The 22,876-nt window shown below is 44.9% G+C and overlaps 2 protein-coding genes across 2 annotated transcripts in view; one reads left to right on the top strand and one right to left on the bottom strand.

Annotated features, from left to right (window-relative positions):
• Nucleotides 1-3,084: 3,084 nt before the first annotated feature.
• Nucleotides 3,085-13,135, top strand: OPALIN (oligodendrocytic myelin paranodal and inner loop protein). The gene is made up of 6 exons (XM_059398239.1): nt 3,085-3,480; nt 5,846-5,881; nt 8,144-8,179; nt 9,150-9,269; nt 10,636-10,692; nt 12,606-13,135. Exons 1-6 carry the CDS (start codon nt 3,478-3,480, stop codon nt 12,780-12,782), a joined length of 429 nt encoding a protein of 142 aa, XP_059254222.1. The 5' UTR covers nt 3,085-3,477; the 3' UTR covers nt 12,783-13,135.
• A 251-nt stretch (nt 13,136-13,386) lies between these two features.
• The window catches only part of DNTT (DNA nucleotidylexotransferase), a 32,013-nt gene continuing 22,523 nt past the window's right edge, over nt 13,387-22,876 (bottom strand). The window contains exons 9-11 of the mRNA XM_059397701.1: nt 20,963-21,208; nt 16,725-16,808; nt 13,387-14,801 (exon numbers count right to left, since the gene is read on the bottom strand). Of these exons, the coding sequence (XP_059253684.1) occupies nt 14,715-14,801; nt 16,725-16,808; nt 20,963-21,208 (417 nt within the window). The 3' untranslated portion in view covers nt 13,387-14,714. The remainder of the gene's footprint in view (nt 14,802-16,724; nt 16,809-20,962; nt 21,209-22,876) is intronic.

The following is a 22,876-nucleotide window of genomic DNA, read 5'->3' as shown; positions in this document are numbered from 1 at the left end:
ATGGGGTGATGGGGCCGCTGCTACCCGGAGCTTTGCTGATTTCTCTGGCCAAGGGAAATTGACAGATCATGCACTGTCTTTGACCACTGCCAGTGAGGGCCACATCGCTTCCACTCCCATGTCCTTGGCCAGAGCAGCCCATACGGCTACTCTCAACTGGGAGTCAAGAAATAGAAGTATCTGGTGGACCACATTAATGACTCTCACATGTGACATTCATAGATAGAGATATGACCAGAATCTTTCTGTGTGTTTTAACATTTTACTTCATCACTATTTCCTTACTGATGTTTTATTTTTTATTTTTTTTTTTTCTTACTGATGTTTTAGATACAGATTTTAAACAATCAAGAGTAAGGCCATTTATCATTCAGAATGTTCCAGGTTTTTGTTTTTTTTTTTTTAAAGATTTTATTTATTTATTTGTCAGAGAGAGAGCGAGCGAGAGCGAGCACAGGCAGACAAAGTGGAAGGCAGAGTCAGAGGGAGAAGCAGGTTCCCCGTGGAGCAAGGAGCCCGATGTGGGACTCGATCCCAGGACGCTGGGATCATGACCTGAGCCGAAGGCAGCTGCTTAACCAACTGAGCCACCCAGGCGTCCCATGTTCCAGGTTTTTAAACTAACCGGTTATTGCCTGGCAAACCATTCTATGTGAGGATACAAATGATGAGAGCGTCTCAGCTTCGGTGGCCATGATCTCTCACCCACAAAAGGACATGCCTTCTACAGTTTCTGAGAAGATAATTCCCAGGCCTAACACTGCCAGAGGAGGAGATGAGCTCCACTCATCTCATCCATTCCCTCGTGTTTTGAGTAATGGTGCCATGTTCCTTTGGCCAAACCAACCACCTAGTTTCAGTGGGAGGGAGTGGCCTCCTGGGGCACATACCCAAGCCAGACCAATCAGATCATCTTCCTGGAATTGAAGTTTTGATCAAGGGGCAAAATTTTGATCACGGGGCAAAGGGGCTGAGATGTGTTGGAGCTCATTTTCCCTGGGAAGAAAACCTGAGAAGACAGTGGAGGGTCTCTGCTGTGGAAGCCTGAGGAGCACCCTCGCTCTGCCTTCCCAGAGCCTCCTTCCCTGGCTTCTCTTCTTTCTGTGAGCTCTGCTCTACCCAGCCAATAAAGCCCCCTTCTTCTTAAGTTAATCACAGTCCATTGGATGCCTGTGACCCAAGAACCACAACTGGCCTGGACACTTGGCCAGTGCACCACTGACTAGAGGTCTTAGCAATTCTCCTAAAGGAACAATTAGAAGGAGGGATGATAGTCAGTGGATGTTGACAATTTTGACAAAGAGTCAAAAAGGACCTCACTGGCCTTACCCACCATAGACAGCCTAGCCAGAGGGGGCGGGGACCATGAACTAGAGTCCCTCGGTGCAGCTCTCTGGTCCAGGTGGGAGTCAATGCCCACCAAGTGAAGTTAGAGGCGCACCCTGTTCCAGTTGTACTGATTTCACTAGCCTGGTCATTGTAAACCTTATTAGCCCCACTTTACAGATTGAGACTGAGACTGGAAGAAGTTACTTTACTTGCCTAAGACCATGAAGCTTCCATAATGGCAGCTAAGGGGTTAAACACAGGCCTGTCTGAACTGTTGTCTCCATGATATCCAGACACCAGGACGTCAGCGGAGGTGTCCCTGTGGAGTCTTGGGACGTGAAAGCCCCGTGAAACACCGGCCATGTGGGTTTTGCTCAGTCTGGTCTCCTCAGGCCTGGATCCCTGCGCCCCAAATCCATTTTCCCAGTATCACCTGCCTGAACACACAGGGTCCCGTGCCCTCTGTGAGCTGAGCCCCAAACCGGGGCGTCAGCTTCCTTCTGCACATTTTGCTCTGCTGTCAAATCTGACTGCCTCTAGCTCCACAGGAAGTCACAAACCCATTCACTGCTCTCCATTTCCACTGTCCCCCTGTCCCAGGGCGGCCTCCACCAGCGCTCACCGGCCGGTGACCAGCCAGGCAGCCCTTGTCATCTGGGCTTCCCAGGGAAGCCAGGTCATCTGCGCCAACATCACCTAGCTCCTGCTCTGCTCCCACTTTGACTCCTGAAAGCCGTGTCACCGCCCCACAACAGAAGTCTCTCTGTGCCCTGCCATGCTCACCGGTCAGGCCCCAGCTCAGTCTGTCCCTTGTCGTCGTTGTTGTTGTTAAGACCTTCTGTCTGTTTCCAGTGCAGTTAACATGCCCTGTTATAGTACAATGTAGCAATTCAGTGATTCTGTACATGACTCAGTTCTCCTCAGGATAAGTGTGTTCTGAATCCCCCTCACCAGTGTCACCCCTCCCCCAACTCCCCCTCCGGTAACCACCAGTTTCTTCTCCAGCGTTAAGGCTGTTTTTTTCATTTGTCTCTTTTTTCCTTCGTTTGTTTTGTTTCTTAAACTCCACACATGTAACTCACGCTGCCTTATTCCTTCCGAGGGCACTCCCTTGGTTTATGCTGCTTCAGAAACTCCTTCTGGGCCTCCTTCCGGGCTGTGCCCGTGGTCATGATGCCAGGGTCCTGGGATCGAGCCCAGCATCGGACTCCCTGCTTGGTGGGCAGGAAGGCTGCTTCTCCCTCTCCCATTCCCACAGCTTGTGTTCCCTCTCTCGCTGTCTCTCTCTGTCTGTCAAATAAATAAATAAATAAATAAATAAATAAAATCTGTAAAAAAAAAAATAGAAAGAAAGATTTGTTGAACCATAATGAATGCATTCATTTAAGTGATCAGATTTATCGGTTGGAATTCTGTTGTTTTGTTGGCGTGGGACTCCAGTTCCTTCACTGTTTTAAAGAAAAAAACTCCTAACAATGGCCTCATAAAAACTAGAAAGCCGTCCTTGTCAGTGGCTTCCTCCAGCTCTATGAGGGTCCCCGCTCAAAATGTGAGAACAGAAAGAGGGTGAGGCCAGACATGCCGCCAGGCCGCTCACGGACCAAGGAGTGTGTTCACTGGGGCAGCCACAGCCCCTGCCCCGGACACAGAGCAGGCTCCAACACCCGTCACGCGGCCAACCTCTGTGTTGACACCGTTGGCACACTCTACCCATGGCTGCAGGGACAGCGGTCCACGAGGGGGAGGGAGCGTCCAGCCTCAGAGTGGGGATCCCACTGTTTTCTAAAGGGCTGCTGGCCGCAGAAGCCACTGAGCTCTCGAGCCAGCCGTGGGTTCTTTGCTGAGATGGGGGTGTAGCTGAGGAAGGAGCCTGGAAAGTAAGAGGAGAAAAAGAAAACAAAGGGGATGGGTGATGGGGCCATCCACAGTGGCCTTGAAGCAGGACACCATCTCCCTGCGGGATGGGCAGACGACTCGGCTACTCCCCTGCCCATAAATGGCCAGAGCTCCCATGGGGCCACCCCTTTGCCCCGCCACCCTGGCTCTCCCAGGCTGTTGCTCCTACAAATGGGAAGCACAAGCCAGCAACACTAAGAACAGAGCTCGCCGAGGGTGCTGCTGGAGAAGGTTCTTGGGAGGCCATCAGAAATGGTGAGTAGGCTAGCATCTTTTCTCACCCTAACCTTCCCTTCTCGTTATTAAGAAATGACTCCCAGGCATTGAAAGCTCACATCTCATGCAGATATGACTGTCCCGTCGGTGTTAGGACTTCAGGGGACTTGGGATTTTTTAAAAAATTATTTTCCTATATGCAAAATACTAATCATTAAAACAATTCTCATCTAATATTTGCTGCTCTCACCATTTATTTTACTATTAAGGTTTTGTGTTTAAAACCCCTACAAACAGCAAGGGTGCTATGTAGATGTTTCGGCTAACTTCATTTCCCGGGTGAAGCAGGGGGTGTCATCCCCGCCTTTGTCCTCATCTGCTCAGTCCGCCTACTGTCACCGATCAGCAATGGTTAGACACTCAGAAGTTGCACTGGAAATGTTCTGATTTCCTTCCTGGCTTGTGACATGTATTTGGGCATGACTCAATCAAATGAAGTTTGCTGAGTTAGAACAGGCTTCTGGGAATTTTTTTATTAAAGAGATTACTAAAAGGAGTTGAATTCCGGCATTGGAGCTAGGAAGATCCGTGATCTAACCAGACCCAGACCACTTACCAGCAACCTCTCTTGCTCTCAGTCCCCACACCCATGAGGTAGGGATGATAGGGTTTCTTTCACAGGGTGGTTGTGCCTGTGGGGTCTGCCCTACAGCATCCCCTCAATAACAGTAATTATCCTGCCTCTCCCTTCTTCCCCTCATGAATGGGAAGCTCATAATGAGGGACACTTGGCCACTGAGGTCTTCAGGTGCCTTTAGAACCATTATGTAGATATTATATAGTGCGTAGACTAGCAAGAAATGTAGCAACTTCCAGTACTCGGAATGTTGCTCATCTAGGTACACAATTTCATCTATGAGAACTTCCCAGTGGCTTCTTTGTGCCTTGCTCCGTGCTGGCCAGACCATGAAGAACATGACATCATGTGACAACCCTCCCACCCCACCGTGGATTTTACAGTTCAGAAGGAGCTATCAATGATGTTTTTCCCTTTGGGTTTCTGGGCAGGGCAGGTTGACATTATCCCTGTTTGAAGCCTAGGAAGATAGATTTGCTGTGAGGGAATGGAGACCAGAGACTCTGACTCACTTTTCCAAGGCCACACAATTCCTAAGTGACTGAGTCTGGACTGGGATCCACCTCAGGTGACTCCAAGCCCCGGGCTGCCTCACCCCTCCCGGCAGCCTCTCTAAAGGACACTGCCTCGGATTCTCCCCACCCAAACTGATGTGATGTTTTTCTCTCCACGAGAGCACTGGAGCATTATTTCTACAAAATATGAATGTCTTTCTGAAATTGGCCAAAATCTTTGTCATCCCAATATTGATAAACAGCACATGCAATGGTCCATTTGTTGTTGCTCTTCTCCTTCTGCTGTCCCCCCAAAGGGAGCTTTGTCTTGGGTTTGCTGACATCAGTACCCAGTATTCACTGATGAGATAAGGCTCTGGGCAGCTGTGTCCCATACAGTAGCCACCAAGTGTCCTTGCAGCATCTGTGGGCTTGGTTGGTGTTAGTGCAAAGGGCAGCGGTTGGGTCCCTTGAGTAAGACGCCCCGAACCTAAGGTGGCCTAGATATTCCTCTTGCTCTAGCATTGTCCTAGAAGAGTGTCTATCTTGTTGTCAGGGAAGAGCAGCATGGAAAGACTGGTATGGGCTAGCCCAAACTCCAGTGACAGAAGATGGGGACGGGCAAGAAGAAGGAGCCAGCGGAGGCTCTGCAGAAGCTAACAATTTGGTGTCCCATGGAGCTCGCGATCTTGATATTGACTCCATATCTGGGGGAGAGTTGAGGCTGGGTGCTGAGTGAGGGGAGGGAACAGAACGTGACTCTCTCCTCTGTTGTCCTAAGCAGCTCTGTCCCAGCCTGGAAGCTTTGTCTCCGACCCAGCAGGCACAGAAGCCTTGTCCTGCTCACACCCTCTCTCCTGGGGAGGGGGTTTGGAGCAGGTGTTCTTGTCAGAACTTGCCCCTCTTGGCCTTTACTTCCTACCCAAGCAGAAAGTACCAACTACTTCTAAGCTCACACCATTCCGTCCCTCAAAAGAGTTCTGGGGGAAAAACAAAACTTTCAGCCCTTTGCTGAATTTCTAATGTGGTCTTTGCTGCCCTCTGGGTTGGGACCCATCAGGCAATCACTGGCTGGCTCCTTTACGGGACCCTGGCTGGGGTTCTGAGAAGGGGAGAGGAGCCAGGATTGGGAGCAGAGGTGGGGGTTTGATTGATCCTGTGGAATTGGTGAATTTTCCTGAGACCCACCAGGGTGGGTGACAGTCAGTAGTGGGGTCAGTCTCCTGACCGACTGGCCATTCCCGGAGCATTAATGTTTCCTTCTCTCCTCCAGAGTTTCTCACTGAACTTCACGCTGCTGGCCAACACGGTAAGTGCTGCGGGCTCCCCATCACTGGGCAAGTGGACCGAGGTGCCTGCAGGGGTGAGGAGAGGCGGGCAGAGCTCCCTCACTTGGACCTCAAGCTGAGGGATGAACTGCAGGTTTTCAGACCCTTACAAGAAGTTGTGGGGAGAGGTGTTGAGACAAAGTTCTTTAATTATAAAAATCACAAACATTGGGGCTCCTGGGTGGCTCAGTGGGTTAAGCCGCTGCCTTCAGCTCAGGTCATGATCCCAGAGTTCTGGGATCGAGTCCCACATCAGGCTCTCTGCTCAGCAGGGAGCCTGCTTCCTCCTCTCTCTCTCTCTGCCTGCCTCTCTGCCTACATGTAATCTCTCTCTGTCAAATAAATAAATAAAATCTTTAAAAAAAAAATCACAAACATTTTGAAAGTAAAATAGGAAAAAAAAATCACAACATCTAAATTCTGATCAGCAGAAAACATTGGTGTCGCTCCTTCTAGTCCTGCTTGAGTTTACGTATATTCTGACTTTACCTATATTTTGACATTTGTTGTCTCTTGCACCACGTGTTCTTACTCTGCATGTGATTTTATATAGACTTTATGATGAATATTTTCCATCAGCCCTTTTAACCATAACTGAGAATGGTCACATGATATTCGTTCAAGTGAACTGTTTCTTTAATTGATTAGCCACAGTCAAGAATCATTTGGTGATAAATCGAGTTACAGCTAAATCCTTGTCTGCATTTAAGGTGATTTCCTTAGTCTGTGTTCTAGAAGGGGCGTTGTTGGGTCAACAAGAATGAACGGTTTATGGCTCTCGAGTATGGCATTTACCTCCAAGTCCGACAGAGACTGTGAGTTGAGGAAGGCATATAGTTTCGGTCCACAGCGGATCTTCTGTCTTCTGTGCCCACGTTGCGTGCAGATAATACAGCGGGGGGCTGTTCTCCGACCCGCAGTGTTGTTATGATTGAGACGGACATTTTCCCGGCCTGGTTTTTCAGTACGTTTCGTGGCCGTGCCAAATTTTTCTGATAAGTTACATTGTTCTTCAAAGAGAATAAACTGAATCTACCTGGTAAGAGGATGGGTGAGCCAGCTATCCTTTCTACCGTAACCGGAGGGGCGGGGGGGCATAGTCCTGGAGAGCCGGGGAAAGGGGCCACCTCCTGACTCACTGCCGGCCTCTGGCGCTCACTACTGGCCGCCCTGGATCTCTGTCCCATCCACTCTGCCCTCCCAGTAGGGCCCTGCCTTCAGAATCTGTCTTGCTTGGGCTCGCTGTTTCACCCTCTCACTGTGGCCCTCACACAACTCCCTCCAAGCCCCAGCCCTCTCGTCCCTGTCAAAACCCTTGATATGGTCCCAGCTGGAACATTCCCCCTGGCTGCTTGAACTTAGGTCTATAGAGACCCCAGGTTCTGTCTTATTCTGGTTTGGCCTACCCTGTGAGGGTAACTCAGAGAAGCTTGGGGCCGCGGAGGTGAGTGAGAGCGAGAGGGGAGCCCGTAAATGCAGTCATCACCGTGTGTAATGCCTTCTCTGTTCATAGCCCATTTCTCTGAGAACTGTCCCCTCCCCTCTTTGGACCCATGTAGGGCAACCAGCCATCCCAGTTTGGGACTATCTGGTGTTAGCAGTGCACATCCTATATCCTGGGCCAGTTCTCTGGATGGTTGGTCACCCTATCTGGCAGTTATGTTCTACTACATATCCCTTCCCTTGGGGACACCTGAGTGGCTCAGTAGGTGGGAGGGGCCTGCTCTTGATTTCAGCTTCCATCATGATCTCAGGCTTCTGAGATCGAGGCCTGGGTCAGGCTCCACACTCAGCAGGGACCCTGCTTCAGGATTCTCTCTCTCCCTCTGCCCCTCTCCCTGCTTGCTTGTTGTGCTCTCTCTCGCTCTCTCTCTCTCAAATAAATAAATGAAACTTAGAAAAAAATAATAAATAACCCTTCCTTTTTGGTGCAGCTGAATGACTAGAAGGCCAGTGCCCAGTGAAGTAGGTGAGAGGGGAATACGGGGCTCATTAGAGCCTATCTGCAGGGGGGTTTGGAACAAGGATACATATGCAAGTCAGTCTCTGCTGAGCCATACCGAACTATCAAGTACAAAAACTGGGTCACGGATGGCAGTGTAGCCCAGCGGTAAAGAGCACGGACCCTGGATCTTCCAGTTAGGGCATTTAGGCATTACAGCTTAACGTTGGGTGGGCTGTTTGTATAATGTGCATTGTGTGGTTTTATTTTTTTAAGATGTATTTTTTTTTTCCCCACACAGACTTCCTCCCCACCTGCTACAAGTGGGAAAGAAGCAGTAAGTATGTCACATAGAGCCTCGGTTTGGTCACTTGTAAAATGGGAATAATAATGCTCTAGGCATTTCCTAACCTTGTTTCAAGGAGTAAAGTTCAAATATGTGAACTGTCACCAGACACAGAATCTGGCTCAACAATTATTCTTAGAACCAACTCAGCTCAAAAATGAGGGCGAGCATGCAGAAATCACAAGCAATTTTCCCAAAGTGTTAAGCAGAAAAAGCTAGACATGAAACCATACATATTTTTCATGGCCATCTAGGTGATCCTGGAAAACAAAAACAAAACTAATCTACAGTGACAGAATTCAGGATAGTGGCCACACAGGCCTTTACTGGGAGTATAGGGACAGCTTCTGGGGGCCCTACCAGTCTTCATCTGTGTGCTGGTTAGCTACGTGGGTTCCACATGTCAAGTCGTCCAGCTGTATATTTATGATTTGTGTACTTCTTTGTAGGTATGTTACATACGAGAGTTGAGCATTTATAGGGATTCTGCAGATTATCTTTGATATTTCCAGGTAATCTGAAATTAATTGCTTAATGCATGTAGTGCAAATAAATGTATACATTTACATCAAAATGATGTGGGATATAGCTTTTTACTTTTTGCCAAACTGATAGGTTAAAATAGTATCTAATCATTTTGAATTGTTTTTCAGCTTTCACTATGTTGATGAGACATCTGTATTTCTGTTTGTAGGAATGGCCTGTTCATATCCTTTGCCCATTTTTCCTCCTGGATTATCATCCTTCTCCCATTGATTTAAACTATATAAATAAAAGTCCTATGACATGAGTCATTTGTCATGTATATTGCAAACACCTTTTTCTACATTATTTTATTAATCTTTTGATTTTGTATATGACACTTAGAGTCTATACAGGTTTTTGTTTTGTTTTATTTTTAATCAACCTAACTTTCCCTTTATTCTTGGAGAACCTGACTCTGCCCTTCTCTGTATGGCAGGACTGTGGGCCCTCACTTGGATTAGCTGCAGGCATCCCATCCCTGGTGGCCACAGCCCTGCTGGTGTCCCTACTATTCATGCTGATCCACCGAAGAAGAAGCAGCAATGATCCCTCTGAGGTGATTAGCAAGCTCCTTTGGGTCTGGTTGTGTTGGCAGGAGTCAGTATTTCAGTGAACTTGCTTTGGGCTGAGGGTGTCAGGATCCGCATCTGTTTCCTGGGGGACATGATGGTGGATATTCCTGCCCCTCAATTTCTATCTCAGACTCATGATACTATACTCTGGGCAGAGCTGATCTGTCACCCAACCTTCACTTTAGGAAATCTGTGGCAATAAGGATGGTATTTGGGGTGGCAGAAAGTAACTGTGGAGAGGGACAGGTGTTGCCATGGCAAATGCACACCTGTACTGTGGGTATGTTTTCTGAAGTCAAGGACAGAAGGGCCTAAGCTTTGTAAAGAGAGTGGGGACAATCTCAGGAAAGGTAGGAGACAAACAGATGCTGAGGGGTCTATGGTAGGAATAGGCTCTGTTTATCTTTGCCCTTTTTCTATATCAGAACACACATCAGCCCTCAGGGAATCTACCAACCCCACCCCACCCCTCCAAATGCTGGTTTGCTCTGGAGACCAGGCTCAGAATTCAAAGGCCACCCAGACAATACCCAAGAAGTTTCTGTGGTTGTAATACAACCGTGTTGTGTGGACTCTGGGTTCTAATTCCATCCTCTGTGAACAGTCCTGATTGTTCTCAACACTGATAAGCATTAATGGGAGACAGACCACCTGGCCTCTACACCTGGTTCTGCCACTTTATGACTTATGTGACTCTGAACAAGTGACTTCACATTTTCTGGGCCTTGGTTAGTTCTACTCCAAAACAGAAGTCATAAAAACTACCCTCCCTATTTTAGGAGGTTGTGAGGATGGACTGAGATCATGGTTGTTAAGATGTGTTGACAAGCTGTTAAATTTAAACACAGTAAGGTGTATTGTGGTTGGTGATGGTGTCATTTATTTAAATCATAGTTTCTTAACCTTTGGTGCACTTTAACATGCATCTAGGAGGCTACCAATACTAATACTATAACTACAAATACCAATCACCAAAACCAATTAAATTAGTATCTCTGGACAAAAGGGCTGTGGCATGAGGGATTTTAAATGTCTACTATAGTAGAGAGAATAGTATAATGAACCCAATTATCAAAATGTGGCCAATCTTGTTTGATCTCTACTCCTACACACTTCTCTCCACTGTCAATCCTGGATTATTTATGAAGTTAACTTACAGTGGTATCTCTCATTTATGGATTTTTTTTCGGGGGGATGGTTATTATCCGTTTGGTTACTTTATTTTTAAAGTGTTCTAGTGATTCTTATGTGCATGCAGGCTTAAGAACCATTGATTTTAATCATTGTCATAGGGAAATGCTGTGACCCTTCATTTCTTCTTCATTTTTTAAATTCTTTTTATCAACTTAGGAAATTGAGAGGCCATGTGAAATTTCAGAAATCTATGACAATCCCAAGATTGCTGAGGTAAGCACTCTTGGTTAAAATCACTGTGTATCAACGCGGTGCTTGGTGGCTCAGTTGGTTAAGTGTCCAACTCTTGATTTGGGCTCAAGTCATGATCTCAGGGTTGGTCATAAGATCAAGCCCCACACTGGGCTCCAGGCTCATTGGGGAGTCTGCTTGAGATTCTCTCTCTGTCTCCGTCTCTCCCTCCCCACTGTGCTCTCTGTCTCTCTCTCAAATAAACCTTTTCTTTAATCACTGTATGTCATTAATCACTGTATGTCATTAATACATGAAAGCTAAGGGTTTTTAAACCTTCCATGTATGGAAGAAGTACAATGTGGACTCATGTGGAAAAGAGCCAACCCAATGAAGCTTGGGCACAAAGGAGGTTCTCAGTATATTTTTATTGGCTCGATAGGAATTCAAGGTTGATGTAATATTAGAAAATCAATTTAATATTATTTATTTCACTGACAAATTAAAACAGAAAAATTGTGTGACCATCTCAATAGGAGAAGAGAGTCTAAAAAAATTAAACAGCCACTTGTGATGTGAACTCTTAGCGAGTTGAAAATGGAATAGGAACCTCCTTAACTGGAAAGAAGGCATTTTTTTTAAAAAAGTTACAGCAAACATCATACTTAAAGGTAAAATGAATTCTCTTTAAGATCAGAAACAAGGATGCTCAATTCAATACAGAATAGAATTCCATTCAATACTGTACTTCAGGTCCTAGTCAATGCAGTAGATTAAGAAAAAGAAGTAGAAATTAACTCAATAAAGGAAATCCTTTCACAATGTGGATGTATATTTAAAAAATCACATCATATTCTTTAAGCATCTTATAATCTTGTTTTGTCAATTATACCTCAGTACAGATTAAAATACAAAGAAAAAGAAGAAGAAAGTATAAAAATGGGAAAGAAGAAACAAAACTGTTATTATTTGCAGATGATATGATTATCCAAATAGAAAAGCCAAATTTATCTACAGATAAATTATTAAAATTAAGGAGAGATTTTAACAAGTTTCCTGGATATGATAAAGTACTTTGTATTCTAAAAATCAATAACAATCACCTACAAAAAGTAATTTTAAAAAATACCACTTTGTAGTGGTATTAAAAATAAGTAGAATGCTAAAGAATAAGTCTAAGAAAAGCTGTAACCCCTTTGTAGAGAATAATAAAACTTCAGTAAAATATATTAAATAAGACCTAAATAATGGCAGTTACATACCAAGCTCCTGGATATGAAGACTAAAGAGCATAAAGATGTCAAACAACCTCAAAGCAATCTATATGATAAATGTAATTCCAATATAAATCCCAACAGACTTTTTTTTCATGGACCTCTATAAGATGCTCCTAAAATCTTTATGGAAGAAAGCAGAAAAAAATTTTAAAAGTAGTAATAAATAGAACAAACAGAAAACAAATAGGAAGATGGTACATTTAAACCCAACCATGACTTCATTAACTATAAATGGTCTAACTACCCCAACTAAGAGGTAGAGATATAAAAATTAAAAAAAATTTTTTTTTATCAGTTTGGATATAAAAACAAGATCCAACTGTATGCTGCCTGCAAAAACTCACTTTAAATATAAAGAACTAATAGATTAAAGGTAAAAGGAATGAAAAAGGAACACCAGCTAAGGTTAAGCAGAAGAGAGTTGAGTGGCCAGAAAAAAATCTGCCAAGGCATTGAACTTGGCAATTGTAGGCCTCCTCTCATTCGTTCTCTGTCTCTCAAGAATTATATCCTTCCTTGCCTGATGTCCAGCATCTTGAAAACTATTGTTTTAATTTTTTGGTTTTTTTCTGATTTTGGTTATTTCAGGTGGGAGGGTAATCTGGTTGCTGTTGCCCCATTTGGGTCAGAAGCAGAAGTCTTTGCTCTATTTTTGAAAAACCTGTTTGTTTTCTCAAGAATCCTAGGAGGTCACCCACACATGAGAAGAATCTGATGGGAGCAGAAGGAGCCCATGTATATGTGAAGACTGTAGCAGGAAGTGAGGAGCCCATGCCTGACACTTACCGTCCCACCGTCGAAATGGAGAGAAGGAGGGGATTGTGGTGGCTTATGCCCAGGTTGAGCCTGGAATGATACAGTTCGATCAAGGAGCAGAATCTAGAGCTGGAACAGAGCTGAAACCCCAGGGATTTGTGCTCAGAGTGATAAGAGATGCCAAGCTGCTTCTTAACCAATCCAAATTTCCTTTGAAGATCTGGAAAACTTTTGGGTTGGTTTGTCTCTGTAGATGACAGAGCTAAGGGTTCATTCCAACACTCAGATCTTGTTGTTTAATAAGCAGTGAATCACCAAGTGAGGTCCAGAAGGAGCCTGTGGATTTTAGTCTTGTCCCATGCTTTCCTTTATGATTTGGGGGAAAGGGTTTGATTTCTGTGTGTCTTGCTTTATCATCTTTTTTCCACATCTTTTTTCTCAAAAAACAAAAACAAACAAACAAAAAACAAAACCCTGGAATCCATCACACCTGGCTTCCATGGGAAGGATTGCCAGGGCTAGTATGGTACAAGTTGGGCTATAAATAAAACATAAAGGGGATGTATGAGAGGAAGCAATTTCTTATTTTTGAATGTCTCAAGGTAGAAATCATGTGGAGACATCTGTTCCCTGACCACAGGGGTAGCACATAGCTGGACGATTCATTGCTCCCATTTGAGTCTGTGATCAGACAGTACTTAAGGAAGGTGATTCTACAACAGACTCTGTGTGTGTGTGTGTGTGTGTGTGTGTGTGTGTGTGTGTGTGTGTTTTGAGGGAAAACAAGGTGGAGTGAAAGCAAGTGTTGTTCCAAGAGATTATTAGAAATGAAGGCTATATCTACTTGTGGGAGTGGAGAGAAAGGCCTCCACTGCACTCTCCAGGAAAAGAGAGCAAGAAGACTCATGAGTGAATGAACACAGAATCAGAAGGGTGGGCTAAGTAGTAATTTGCTTGCCATCTGAGGAAAGTCTGTGGACAGCTGTAGCTGGCTCAGGTCAGGCCTTCACCATGGCTTCCAGGAGTCCTGGTGAACAAGCAGGGTCTCCTAATGGAAGAACTTGGGTCCATAGTGTCTCAGGATCCATCCACCAACTCCACTTTGATGTGCTGTGGAGGCACTTCCTTCTTACTCAGGGCCTCTGATTGCTCATGAACATGTCCCCTCTTCTTCAAATAATTAAGTACACAAACCCGATGAATTACTGCCACCTACCAACATGTGCTTTCAAAGCTGCTTCCCTTACCCTGGGTGTCCTAAGATGAAAAGATCAAGAAAGAGCATCTCCCTGAGAGAGAAAAGGCCACTAAGATCCAGAGAGAGACTCAGAGACAGAAAACAGGGAAGATATTCCTTTGGCATTTAGGAAACTGTACTTCTGAGTGAAAGCAGTGGGAATACATCCTGTGTGTGGCCTTGTACTAGGACACCTAGAGCACAGCTCCACTGTGATCAGAGGAGTAGACTTTGACCTGAGCGCAGTGAGTCTGGAGTTAAGACCCCATCCTCCAAAGGCTCCAGAAGGGACCTAGAACCCCTTCTGGAATCTCTGATCTTCTCATTAAAACTGTTTCTCTCCTCAAGATAAATCTTCAACTCTTCATTCTTTCATTTTGTTACATTTTTGTTTAGAATATTTTATGGTATTTGAGTGAAAAAGAAGACTCCACCATCTCTTGTTTCCTTCTGTTTTTATTCCAAATATACAGTATCTCAGCTACCCTGTGGGAAAAGTGGGCTTTGATGAGCTTCTCTGGAAATAAGCCACCCATTTCAATATCATTTCTATGGAAAAATGCACTGTGAATTCTAAGCCCCAGTCATACAAATGGCCTACTAGAGCATAACCCATTGCCAGGTGCTGCCTTATCATGTTTTCAAAACTATTTCTAAAGGCAATCTGTATTTCAATAAGGCTTAAAGAATCTCATATTTTTCTAAGGCATCTTTACTATAATATGAAGCATAATCTACTTAACCTAAAAAAAAAAAAAAAAAAAAAAAGGCTGAAAAAAAGTTGACAACTTTTTCTAGGCATTTCTTTCCCATGGTTCAATGTAATCCAATCCCAGATGTGCAAAAATTTCTTCTTCACTTTCTGCTTTGAGAAATATTTTCTGAAAGTATAAAAAGAAATATGTGCATTTAGATATTTTTAAACATCTTGATGCTGACATAGTGAGTTTTACTTGTAAATTGTCTTGGCAGAATAAATTGTTACCAAAACATAATTCCCTGCTTCTGACTATAAAAAGTCATCTAACTGGCTTCTTTTCTTTAGATCTTAACTAACTTCTGTAATTTTTATATTTTCTAACCCCAAAATATGGTATTTCACAGATTAAGGTAAATTTTTGACAACTTTACATATTTAGTTACAAGCAGTTGGTATTTTTTCTATGGATCTGTAGTTCTTAACTACAGTTGTTCATTAGAACCACCTGATGAGACTTCTAAAAAAACACTGAAGCCTGAGCTACACCCCGGTCCAATGAAATGAGAATCTCAGAAGAGGTCCTATGACCAGTCTATTTAAAGGCTCTGGGTAATTCTCATGTGCAGCCAAAATGAGGCACTCCTGTTCCAGGTAATGAGGATAAGCAAGAAGCAATTATAAGATACCTGTATATGTTGGGTTCTCCCTCTGGCCTTCCTCACCTGCCCCACCCCAAACCCCACCAGGCTTCCAGCCCATGATCTCTTTTAGACCAAGCACCACTTCTCTGTCATTCCTTCTTGCCTATAGCACAGCGTAGGGCATGCAAGATATACTCCGTTATATTAGACTATTTAGAATGTGTTCATTTGTAAGTATTCTTAAATTGTGTTATGTGAATGTGCCTCCACTCACATGCTTGACAGGTGAGGCTTTCCTGCCAATCTACAGTCCTCTCATCTGACAGCATTCACTTTGACTTTTCTTTGGAAAACCACCACTCCCTGCTCTTGGTCCACGAGGACCAGGTGTGGAGCTAATTCCATCTCAGCGTGATCCAAGCCTGACCAATCAGAGCCACACAGTAAAGGGTTCAAGGTTGGGCACACAGCCTAGGCCTGGCCAGTGAATATCAACTAGGACTCTTGCCAGAACTATTAGGAAAGAGGTTCTTCTCTGTCAAGCTGGAAGGATGGGAATCGTGGGAAGACCATGCCTGAGAAGGAAACCAACACTGAGGGAAACCTGCATTAGCAGCTGGATGCAGCCAACCTGAAGTCAGTATTGCCCCCAGATGCTGCAATTATAAGCCAAGACCCTTTTTTTGCTATGCCATCTTAGAGTGGGTTTTTGACTTTTAATTGAGATAGCTTCTAAATAATACAGCTCAGCTAGACTGTAAGCTCCTAGAGTGTCAAGATCATTACTTTTAGTTATTTTGTGTCTTATTCCCCTCTGAGCTTAGTTTAGTGTCCCTGACCACTGTAAAAACAGTAGACTTTGGCATGCAGATTTAACAGATGAATATTTAACTCTTCATAATTCATAGAGTAATTTATCATTTTGCTGAGGCATGAATTTGGATCATGACCAGTGTACATCTAGCATACCGAGTGAGTTCCATAACTGGTGAGTGAGCCCAGCTGACTGCTTGTCTACATCTCAGGGCAGCTCTGTTGCTCTCTCTCTTGCAGTGCTCTCATTAATGACCTACATGATAACTTAAAATGCTACTGCTCATTGCACTTAAGGGGTACTTGAGTGGTATTTATGATTTGGGTGAATCCTTGGTTTCCTTTGGAATTATTCACTAAAGATACAAAGATATACCAAACTCAGCTAATGTTCACTGCTGAACTGGTTCTCAGGGCCCAACAAGCTCATCATCTTTGAGCCCAAAGCCCTTGAGGTACATTACAGGCCAGGTGGGGAGCTTGCTCCCATCAGGATTCTTCTAGCTGTCCTCAACTGTGATCTGGTAGAACAGGACACTCAGGGCAAAGGAAATTGAACCCGGACACTAAAATCAGTTCACAAAAAGTGCTCAGAGAGCTAACCATTGGGATGATGATCAAAGAAGCCCATCTTGGGTAGACAACTCTACCTTTGTCTTGTCATATAATGCATGGTTATCCAGGATCATCTTGCGCTCATGCGTGGCATAGCGTCGGAGGTCTCTCTCAAACTGCTGGATGAGATAAAATTAAAATAAATGACTATCGAGCCTAGAATGTCTTTGATATTACGTGTTTAGAGATATCTAACTCTCTACAGTGAGATATCTATTTATCTCCACTAAACATTCTCAAAGCAATTTTCTCCCTGAGGGCAAGGTTCTGTGATGACAGAGCTCTGCGATTGTCCCTCCACACCAGAATGTAAGCTCCCTGAAAATAGGAGCCTGGCTTGTTCATAACCATATTCTCTTCTCTAATAGTGCCTGGCACATAGAAGATGTACAGCAAATGTTTGTCAAATGAATAAATAAATGTTGGGAGGGTTGTCTCCAGGATAATAGCTGGCCCCAAGTAAATGCTGGATGAATAGTAGTTTTGGTTTTGGTTTGTTTTTGGAATATCACTATTGTCAGAGAGGATGAGGAGTCAGGAGACCCAAATTACATCCTGGATTCTGTCCCTATTTGGCTGTGCATCTTTTGGCAAGTCACCCAGCTTCTCTGATCTTGATTTGTTGAACAGGAGGATGAAGGAAGGTTCCCTCTCACTCAGTTTCTCAGATGAGATTCTGTAAAACTGATGGTTTGAGCCACTTGTCCCAGAATAGCATGTCCTATGGTCAAGGGTGGGCTCTAAGGCTGCAGGGAGTGAAAGCTGAAACCTGAGATAGAGGACAGTTGCCATTCATGTTGTTTTACCTGAGAGCAGCACAGATCTAGAAATGTTGATCCTCCCCGTGAGAGGAGGAAAGCGTGGAATAATGGCGCCCTCTAGTGGGAGGAGCCATCTCCTACTTTAGGAAAGCTGGCTGCTGTGGGGACCTTCCCCATCACCACCCCATGTGTAAGAAAACAGACTTTCAAAACAGAAGTCTTTGATAATGTGCCACAGGGGGAGCCAGGGTTGTGGACAAACAGGGTGAAGCAGATTCTGGATGTAGCAGCTGCTGGTCTGTGAAAATATGACGGTGTTGTTTGGCACTGAGCTTCCTCCCAGCCCTGGGACACTATCTTCATGGCCCCACCCCCGCTGCCGCCCCCAGGATTTAGAGCAATGGCTGCTCACAATGTGTTGGGAAAGGTTGGGGAGGATGGGGGTAATGAGGACAGTGAGAGACTGTCCTCAGCTCCCCAGTTATGTGTGCTGACAGTTGTATTCCTGGACTCCTCTGCTAAAACCTCAGAACATTTCCCCATAGGCTGTAAGAAATGATAATGTCTTTTATTTGGAGAATAAAAATATTTACTGAACACATATTTAGTGAGCATCTGCTATGTGCCAGGTATGCTCTCTGTGCTTAGACCATAACACATCTACCCTGGTGGAGCTTGGATTTGAGCAGAGGACACAGAAAAGACACAAGAACGGAATAAATAAATTATAGGATATGCTGAAAGGTAAGTGCTGTGTACAGGGCAGGCTTCACTGAGAAGGTGGGGTTTTGAGCAAGCAATTGAAAAACGTAAAGGAATTAGCCAAGTAGACTCTGGGGGGGAGAGCTTTCCAGACAGACAAACAGCTAGAACACAGCCTTAGCGAGAAGTAAGCCTGGCCCCTGAGAGCAGTAGAAGAGGAGTTCAGAGGCATTAAGAGGGTGAGAGGATCCTGCAGGGTCTTACGAGTCACTATAGGACCTTCCACGTTTACTCTGAATTAAATGGGGAGTCTCTGCAAGGTTTTGGACAGGGGAGTAACCTGATCTGATTTATAACAGGATCACTTAGCTGTACTGGGCGAGGACCAGTCAGGACGGCCATGGCTATAAACCAGGCAATGATATCCTTCTTAATATTTCTGAAGAGTTTACCTTATGCCAGACACTGGCCTGAATTCTTGCTTTATATTAATTTTCTGATGTGCTCTTTTGCTGTTAATACTTAATAACTTCTACAAGAGTCTGAAAGACTCTTTAAGTACCTCAAAGGGAACAGTTTCAAGTACACAGTTGGACTCAGAACTGTGCTGAGAAGAGGGCATTGTCTCGTTAAATGCTCATTACAATCCTGTAAGGCTAGAGTTGTTATTAGCCTGTTTTTCAGATGAAGAAAGGAGGCCTAGAGAGCTTAAGTCATTTACCACACAACCAATGATAGAGCTAGGACCTAGACTCCTGCATCCCAAAGCTCAGGCACTTTACCTGAGACAGTTCTGCCTTTTGCTTTAAAGTCTCTTTAGTTTCTCACAATGACCCTGTGAAACAGGCATGGCAAGGACAATGTCTTGTGTTTCAGATAAAGAAAGGCTGAACATTGAGCAGGGGTAATGGTATCAGGCTTGCTGTGTCATTGGTCACAACAGACTTCAGAGATGGATCCAGAGCTGCTGCATATAGCTGTGCAGGTTGTGTACTGCAAAACTCTCAAGGGCACCATTCACAGTTAGAGGCCCCAAATTAAGGTGAGATTAATAGATGAAATGTGTGGAGAATAATTCCTAGGCTCTGAAACCTCTGGGTAAAAAGGTGAAAATGAATTTCTCACCTAAAGAATTTTAGACTAGAACTAATTCTGGTTGCCCACCAACAGGTATCAACTTGGAGACAAAACACACTATGTTTAGTGACTGCATAAATAGGGCATAAAGATAAAAACATGAGTAGCTACCATACGCTGGGCACATGCCACATTTAAACCCATGCAGCCTCTCTTTTAACCCAAATGGTGACATTGGAGGTGGGCACCACTGTTACTCACCACAGAGATGGCACAATTGGGGCTTAAAGAGGTTAAATCATTTAAAGTGGCCCAGCGAAAAGCTTAGTGTTCTATCAACACCTGCAGAACCAATAGCAGTAATTTCAAGGACTCTGAGAGAAGAGACTAGAGTGTGCTGGAAATACACCCATCTTCAAAACTTTTTTTTTCTTTTTTAAGATTTTATTTATTTATTTAACAGACGGAGATCACAAGTAGGCAGAGAAGCAGGCAGAGAGAGAGGAGGAAGCAGGCTCCCTGCTGAGCAGAGAGCCCGACACAGGGCTTGATCCCAGGACCCTGGGATCATGACCTGAGCTGAAGGCAGAGGCTTTAACCCATGAGCCACCCAGGCACCCCTACACCCATCTTCAAACAAAATGGACAAGAGGAAACCATTTCTGTCAGTGATTCCTAAGTGGCCTGATCTTGTGTAACCTTGGACTTCCTTTTGGAACTCCCCTTTCTCAACAGACTCTATGTTCCCAAAGATTCAGGTCAACAAGCTGCATTTATGATATATTGTTCCATCAGTTTTTCCAGCTTTCATGAATGAAAAATGTCAGCCAATATTTTTGGTGAGAGTAAGAAATTCTAGGGCCAAGACCCTCTGTTGAAATAACTGCAACTCAAGCAAAGGCACTGGGCACTTAACTCAAAGTTGAGGACAATTAATCTGTGTTATGTCATTCATCTACACAAAACCCTCTAAAGGCACACGTCACCAAAGTCATAGCTAGTTACCCGGGGACACTGATAGAAGGGAGGGGTGCTTACATCAGAGGGGGGAGCTCAAGCTGATAAGAATCAAATCAGGGGCACCACTGTTGTGAATATAACATGGTGGGATTGAGAGCTGCCACTTGGCCAGCACTGACCATGTGGCCCATGTGGTACTGAGGGCTTTGCCAGCTTTATCTCACCTATTCCTACAGCCCCTCAGCAAGAGGTGGTTGAGGTCCCTAGGACCTGATGGAAAAACCAAGTCTTCAAGGACACAGGGAACTCATTAGAAATCCCCCAGCTGGTAGGAGGGAGAGCAGTGCTTCATGACCAGCTCTGGGAGAAGCCAAACCTGTACGCTCAGCCACCTTGCTGCTTTCTCTGCATCGGTCCTCACACTCTAGCTACATCAGAAATATGAAATATGTGCAAGGCTTTTTTCAAACACAGATTCCTGGGCGCCATCCCCAAAGTTTCTGATTCAGGAGATCGGATAGGGATGGTGGGGTGGGGGCAGGGTGGGAGATGGGGGGGGATTTACATATCTCACCTGCTCCCAGGTGAGCAGCTGCCAGCCCTGGGCCACACTGTTCTAAATTAATTAGTCTCACTTGACTGCATGCAGGTAGAATGCCCGGATCTGGAGGTTTCTGGGCACTTCTCCCTGTTACCCTGCCTCCACTGCCGCTGTCTTTCTCCTGGGCCCCAGTAGACCCAGCCCATATCTTTTGGACCCACAGAGCACTTACCCGTGAGCCAGTCCAGCCCAGCAGGGCAAAGGCACGGCGCTCGTAGGGGCACATGACCAGGTCCACGCGGATGGCCTTCCAGGTCTTCCCCTCCTGCTGGCTGCACTTGCCACTGTCCACTCTCTGATGGTGCAATTTTAAAATCAGAAAGCATTTTTGAAAATGATCTAAAGCATCCACCTTCCTGCTAGGCAACTTTAACTTTTCAAATGTCGACTCCACAAGGTCACAGTATAAAAGTAATCCCTGAAAACAAACAGAAAGACATTAGGAGACTCCCCGGTGGACAGGGTCTGCCATTTTATACTGGGCTCTTAAAGAATGCTCTCAACAGAAGCTTCACAGATTTGAGCAGAACGTGGCCATGTTTTGTCCTTGCTGTGTGTGAGTCCACTTGACCACAATGGGAGAGGAAGCCAGGAACTGGGTGTATTATCCTCTCTCTGCTGCAGAGGAATTTAGCAATTAGGCCAAAGCTCCAGAGAACCCTTCTCCTTACTTCTGAATTACAAGTCAGTGCTCAGAAACTTGCCTTATCCCTTTGAGGACAAAGACTGTCACTCTGTCCGCCTTGGAGAGTGGCATAATGTTAGTGATGGTTATTTCACCTACTGCTCCTGAGTCAGAAAGATAGGAAGTGATTCTAAGATGGGCCCAGCGATGCCCCAATTTGTCTGCTTGGTGGACAGGCAGGGAGATGGCAGTAATAAATGCTAAATCTAAGTGTCAACTAAAAAACCAAAAAACCTTGAAAGAATTCAATCATAGCTATTAAGGTATGTGATTTGTTGTCCTTAGGTCAGATGTTCTCAAATTTTATCATCAGAAGCATCTGGAAAGTTTGTCACAGCAGAGTTTGTAGGGCCCTGTGCCCAGAGTCATTCCTTGGAGGGAAGGAGGGAGGGCGAGACTCTGCATCTCTAACACGTTCCCAGGGTGCTGCTAGTCCAGGGACCACAGTTTGAGCACTACTGGTTCCGTTCATTTTGTTATAAGGAATGCTTTGCATTTCTTCTGCAGCCCTCCAAGAGACATTGTTTCGGTTCAGCCAAACGTTGAAGGGGATCCTTTTTCTGACCTCAAAAGAGGGAACTCTAGTCCTTCAGTGGCTCCCCCAGGAACCCTATTAGGAAGAATACAGCGTTTGGAGGGGACTGAGAGGGAAGCACTGATGTCCGGGAGACCCTCTGGGGAAGGTGGCAAATGTTGCCCTAGGGTGATCTAATCACCAGCTGAGGAAAACACAATTCTGCTTTTTAATGAAACTTACATAAATTAGTACATTACAGCAGGCTTTCTTGTAAATTTGAATCATGTACCTTTGAAGAGTGAGCTATTAAAATATTCACAAGCCTTTCTTTAAAGTTAAATTTGCAAAAATACCCACCTCCGGCCAAAATCCACAAAACTGGCTTTCTAATAATTGTAAGCTGTGTTTGCACTTCTGCCACACTGGCTGGTCCTAGACAATGGGCCATCCTTGGGAAGGGTTTGCTTTGAATCTTGCAAGGCATTTGGGAAGGCATGCCTGGAATACAATGCTGCTGTCTGCTTATTTAGGCACTTCCCTTCTGCGTCTGCTGCAGGGCACCGTTGTCAAACACACACACACACACACACACTCACTCACTCACTCACTCACTCCGTGCTCTATGTTCTACTGTTTCTTTCCTTGTTGCCCCCGATTTCCCCTTCGGTAACTTCTTTCCTTCCTTTTTTTTTTTTTTTAAAGATTTTATTTACTTATTTGAGACAGAAATCACAAGCAGACAGAGAGAGAGGGGAAGCAGGCTCCCCGCTGAGCAGAGAGCCTGATGCGGGGCTCGATCCCACGACCCTGGGATCATGACCTGAGCTGAAGGCAGAGGCTTTAACCCACTGAGCCACCCAGGCGCCCCACTTCTTTCCTTCTTT

Source organism: Mustela nigripes, chromosome 4 (assembly GCF_022355385.1).
Source record: "Mustela nigripes isolate SB6536 chromosome 4, MUSNIG.SB6536, whole genome shotgun sequence".
Lineage (NCBI taxonomy): Eukaryota > Metazoa > Chordata > Mammalia > Carnivora > Mustelidae > Mustela > Mustela nigripes.
This window is presented reverse-complemented; position numbering and strand designations above follow the sequence as displayed.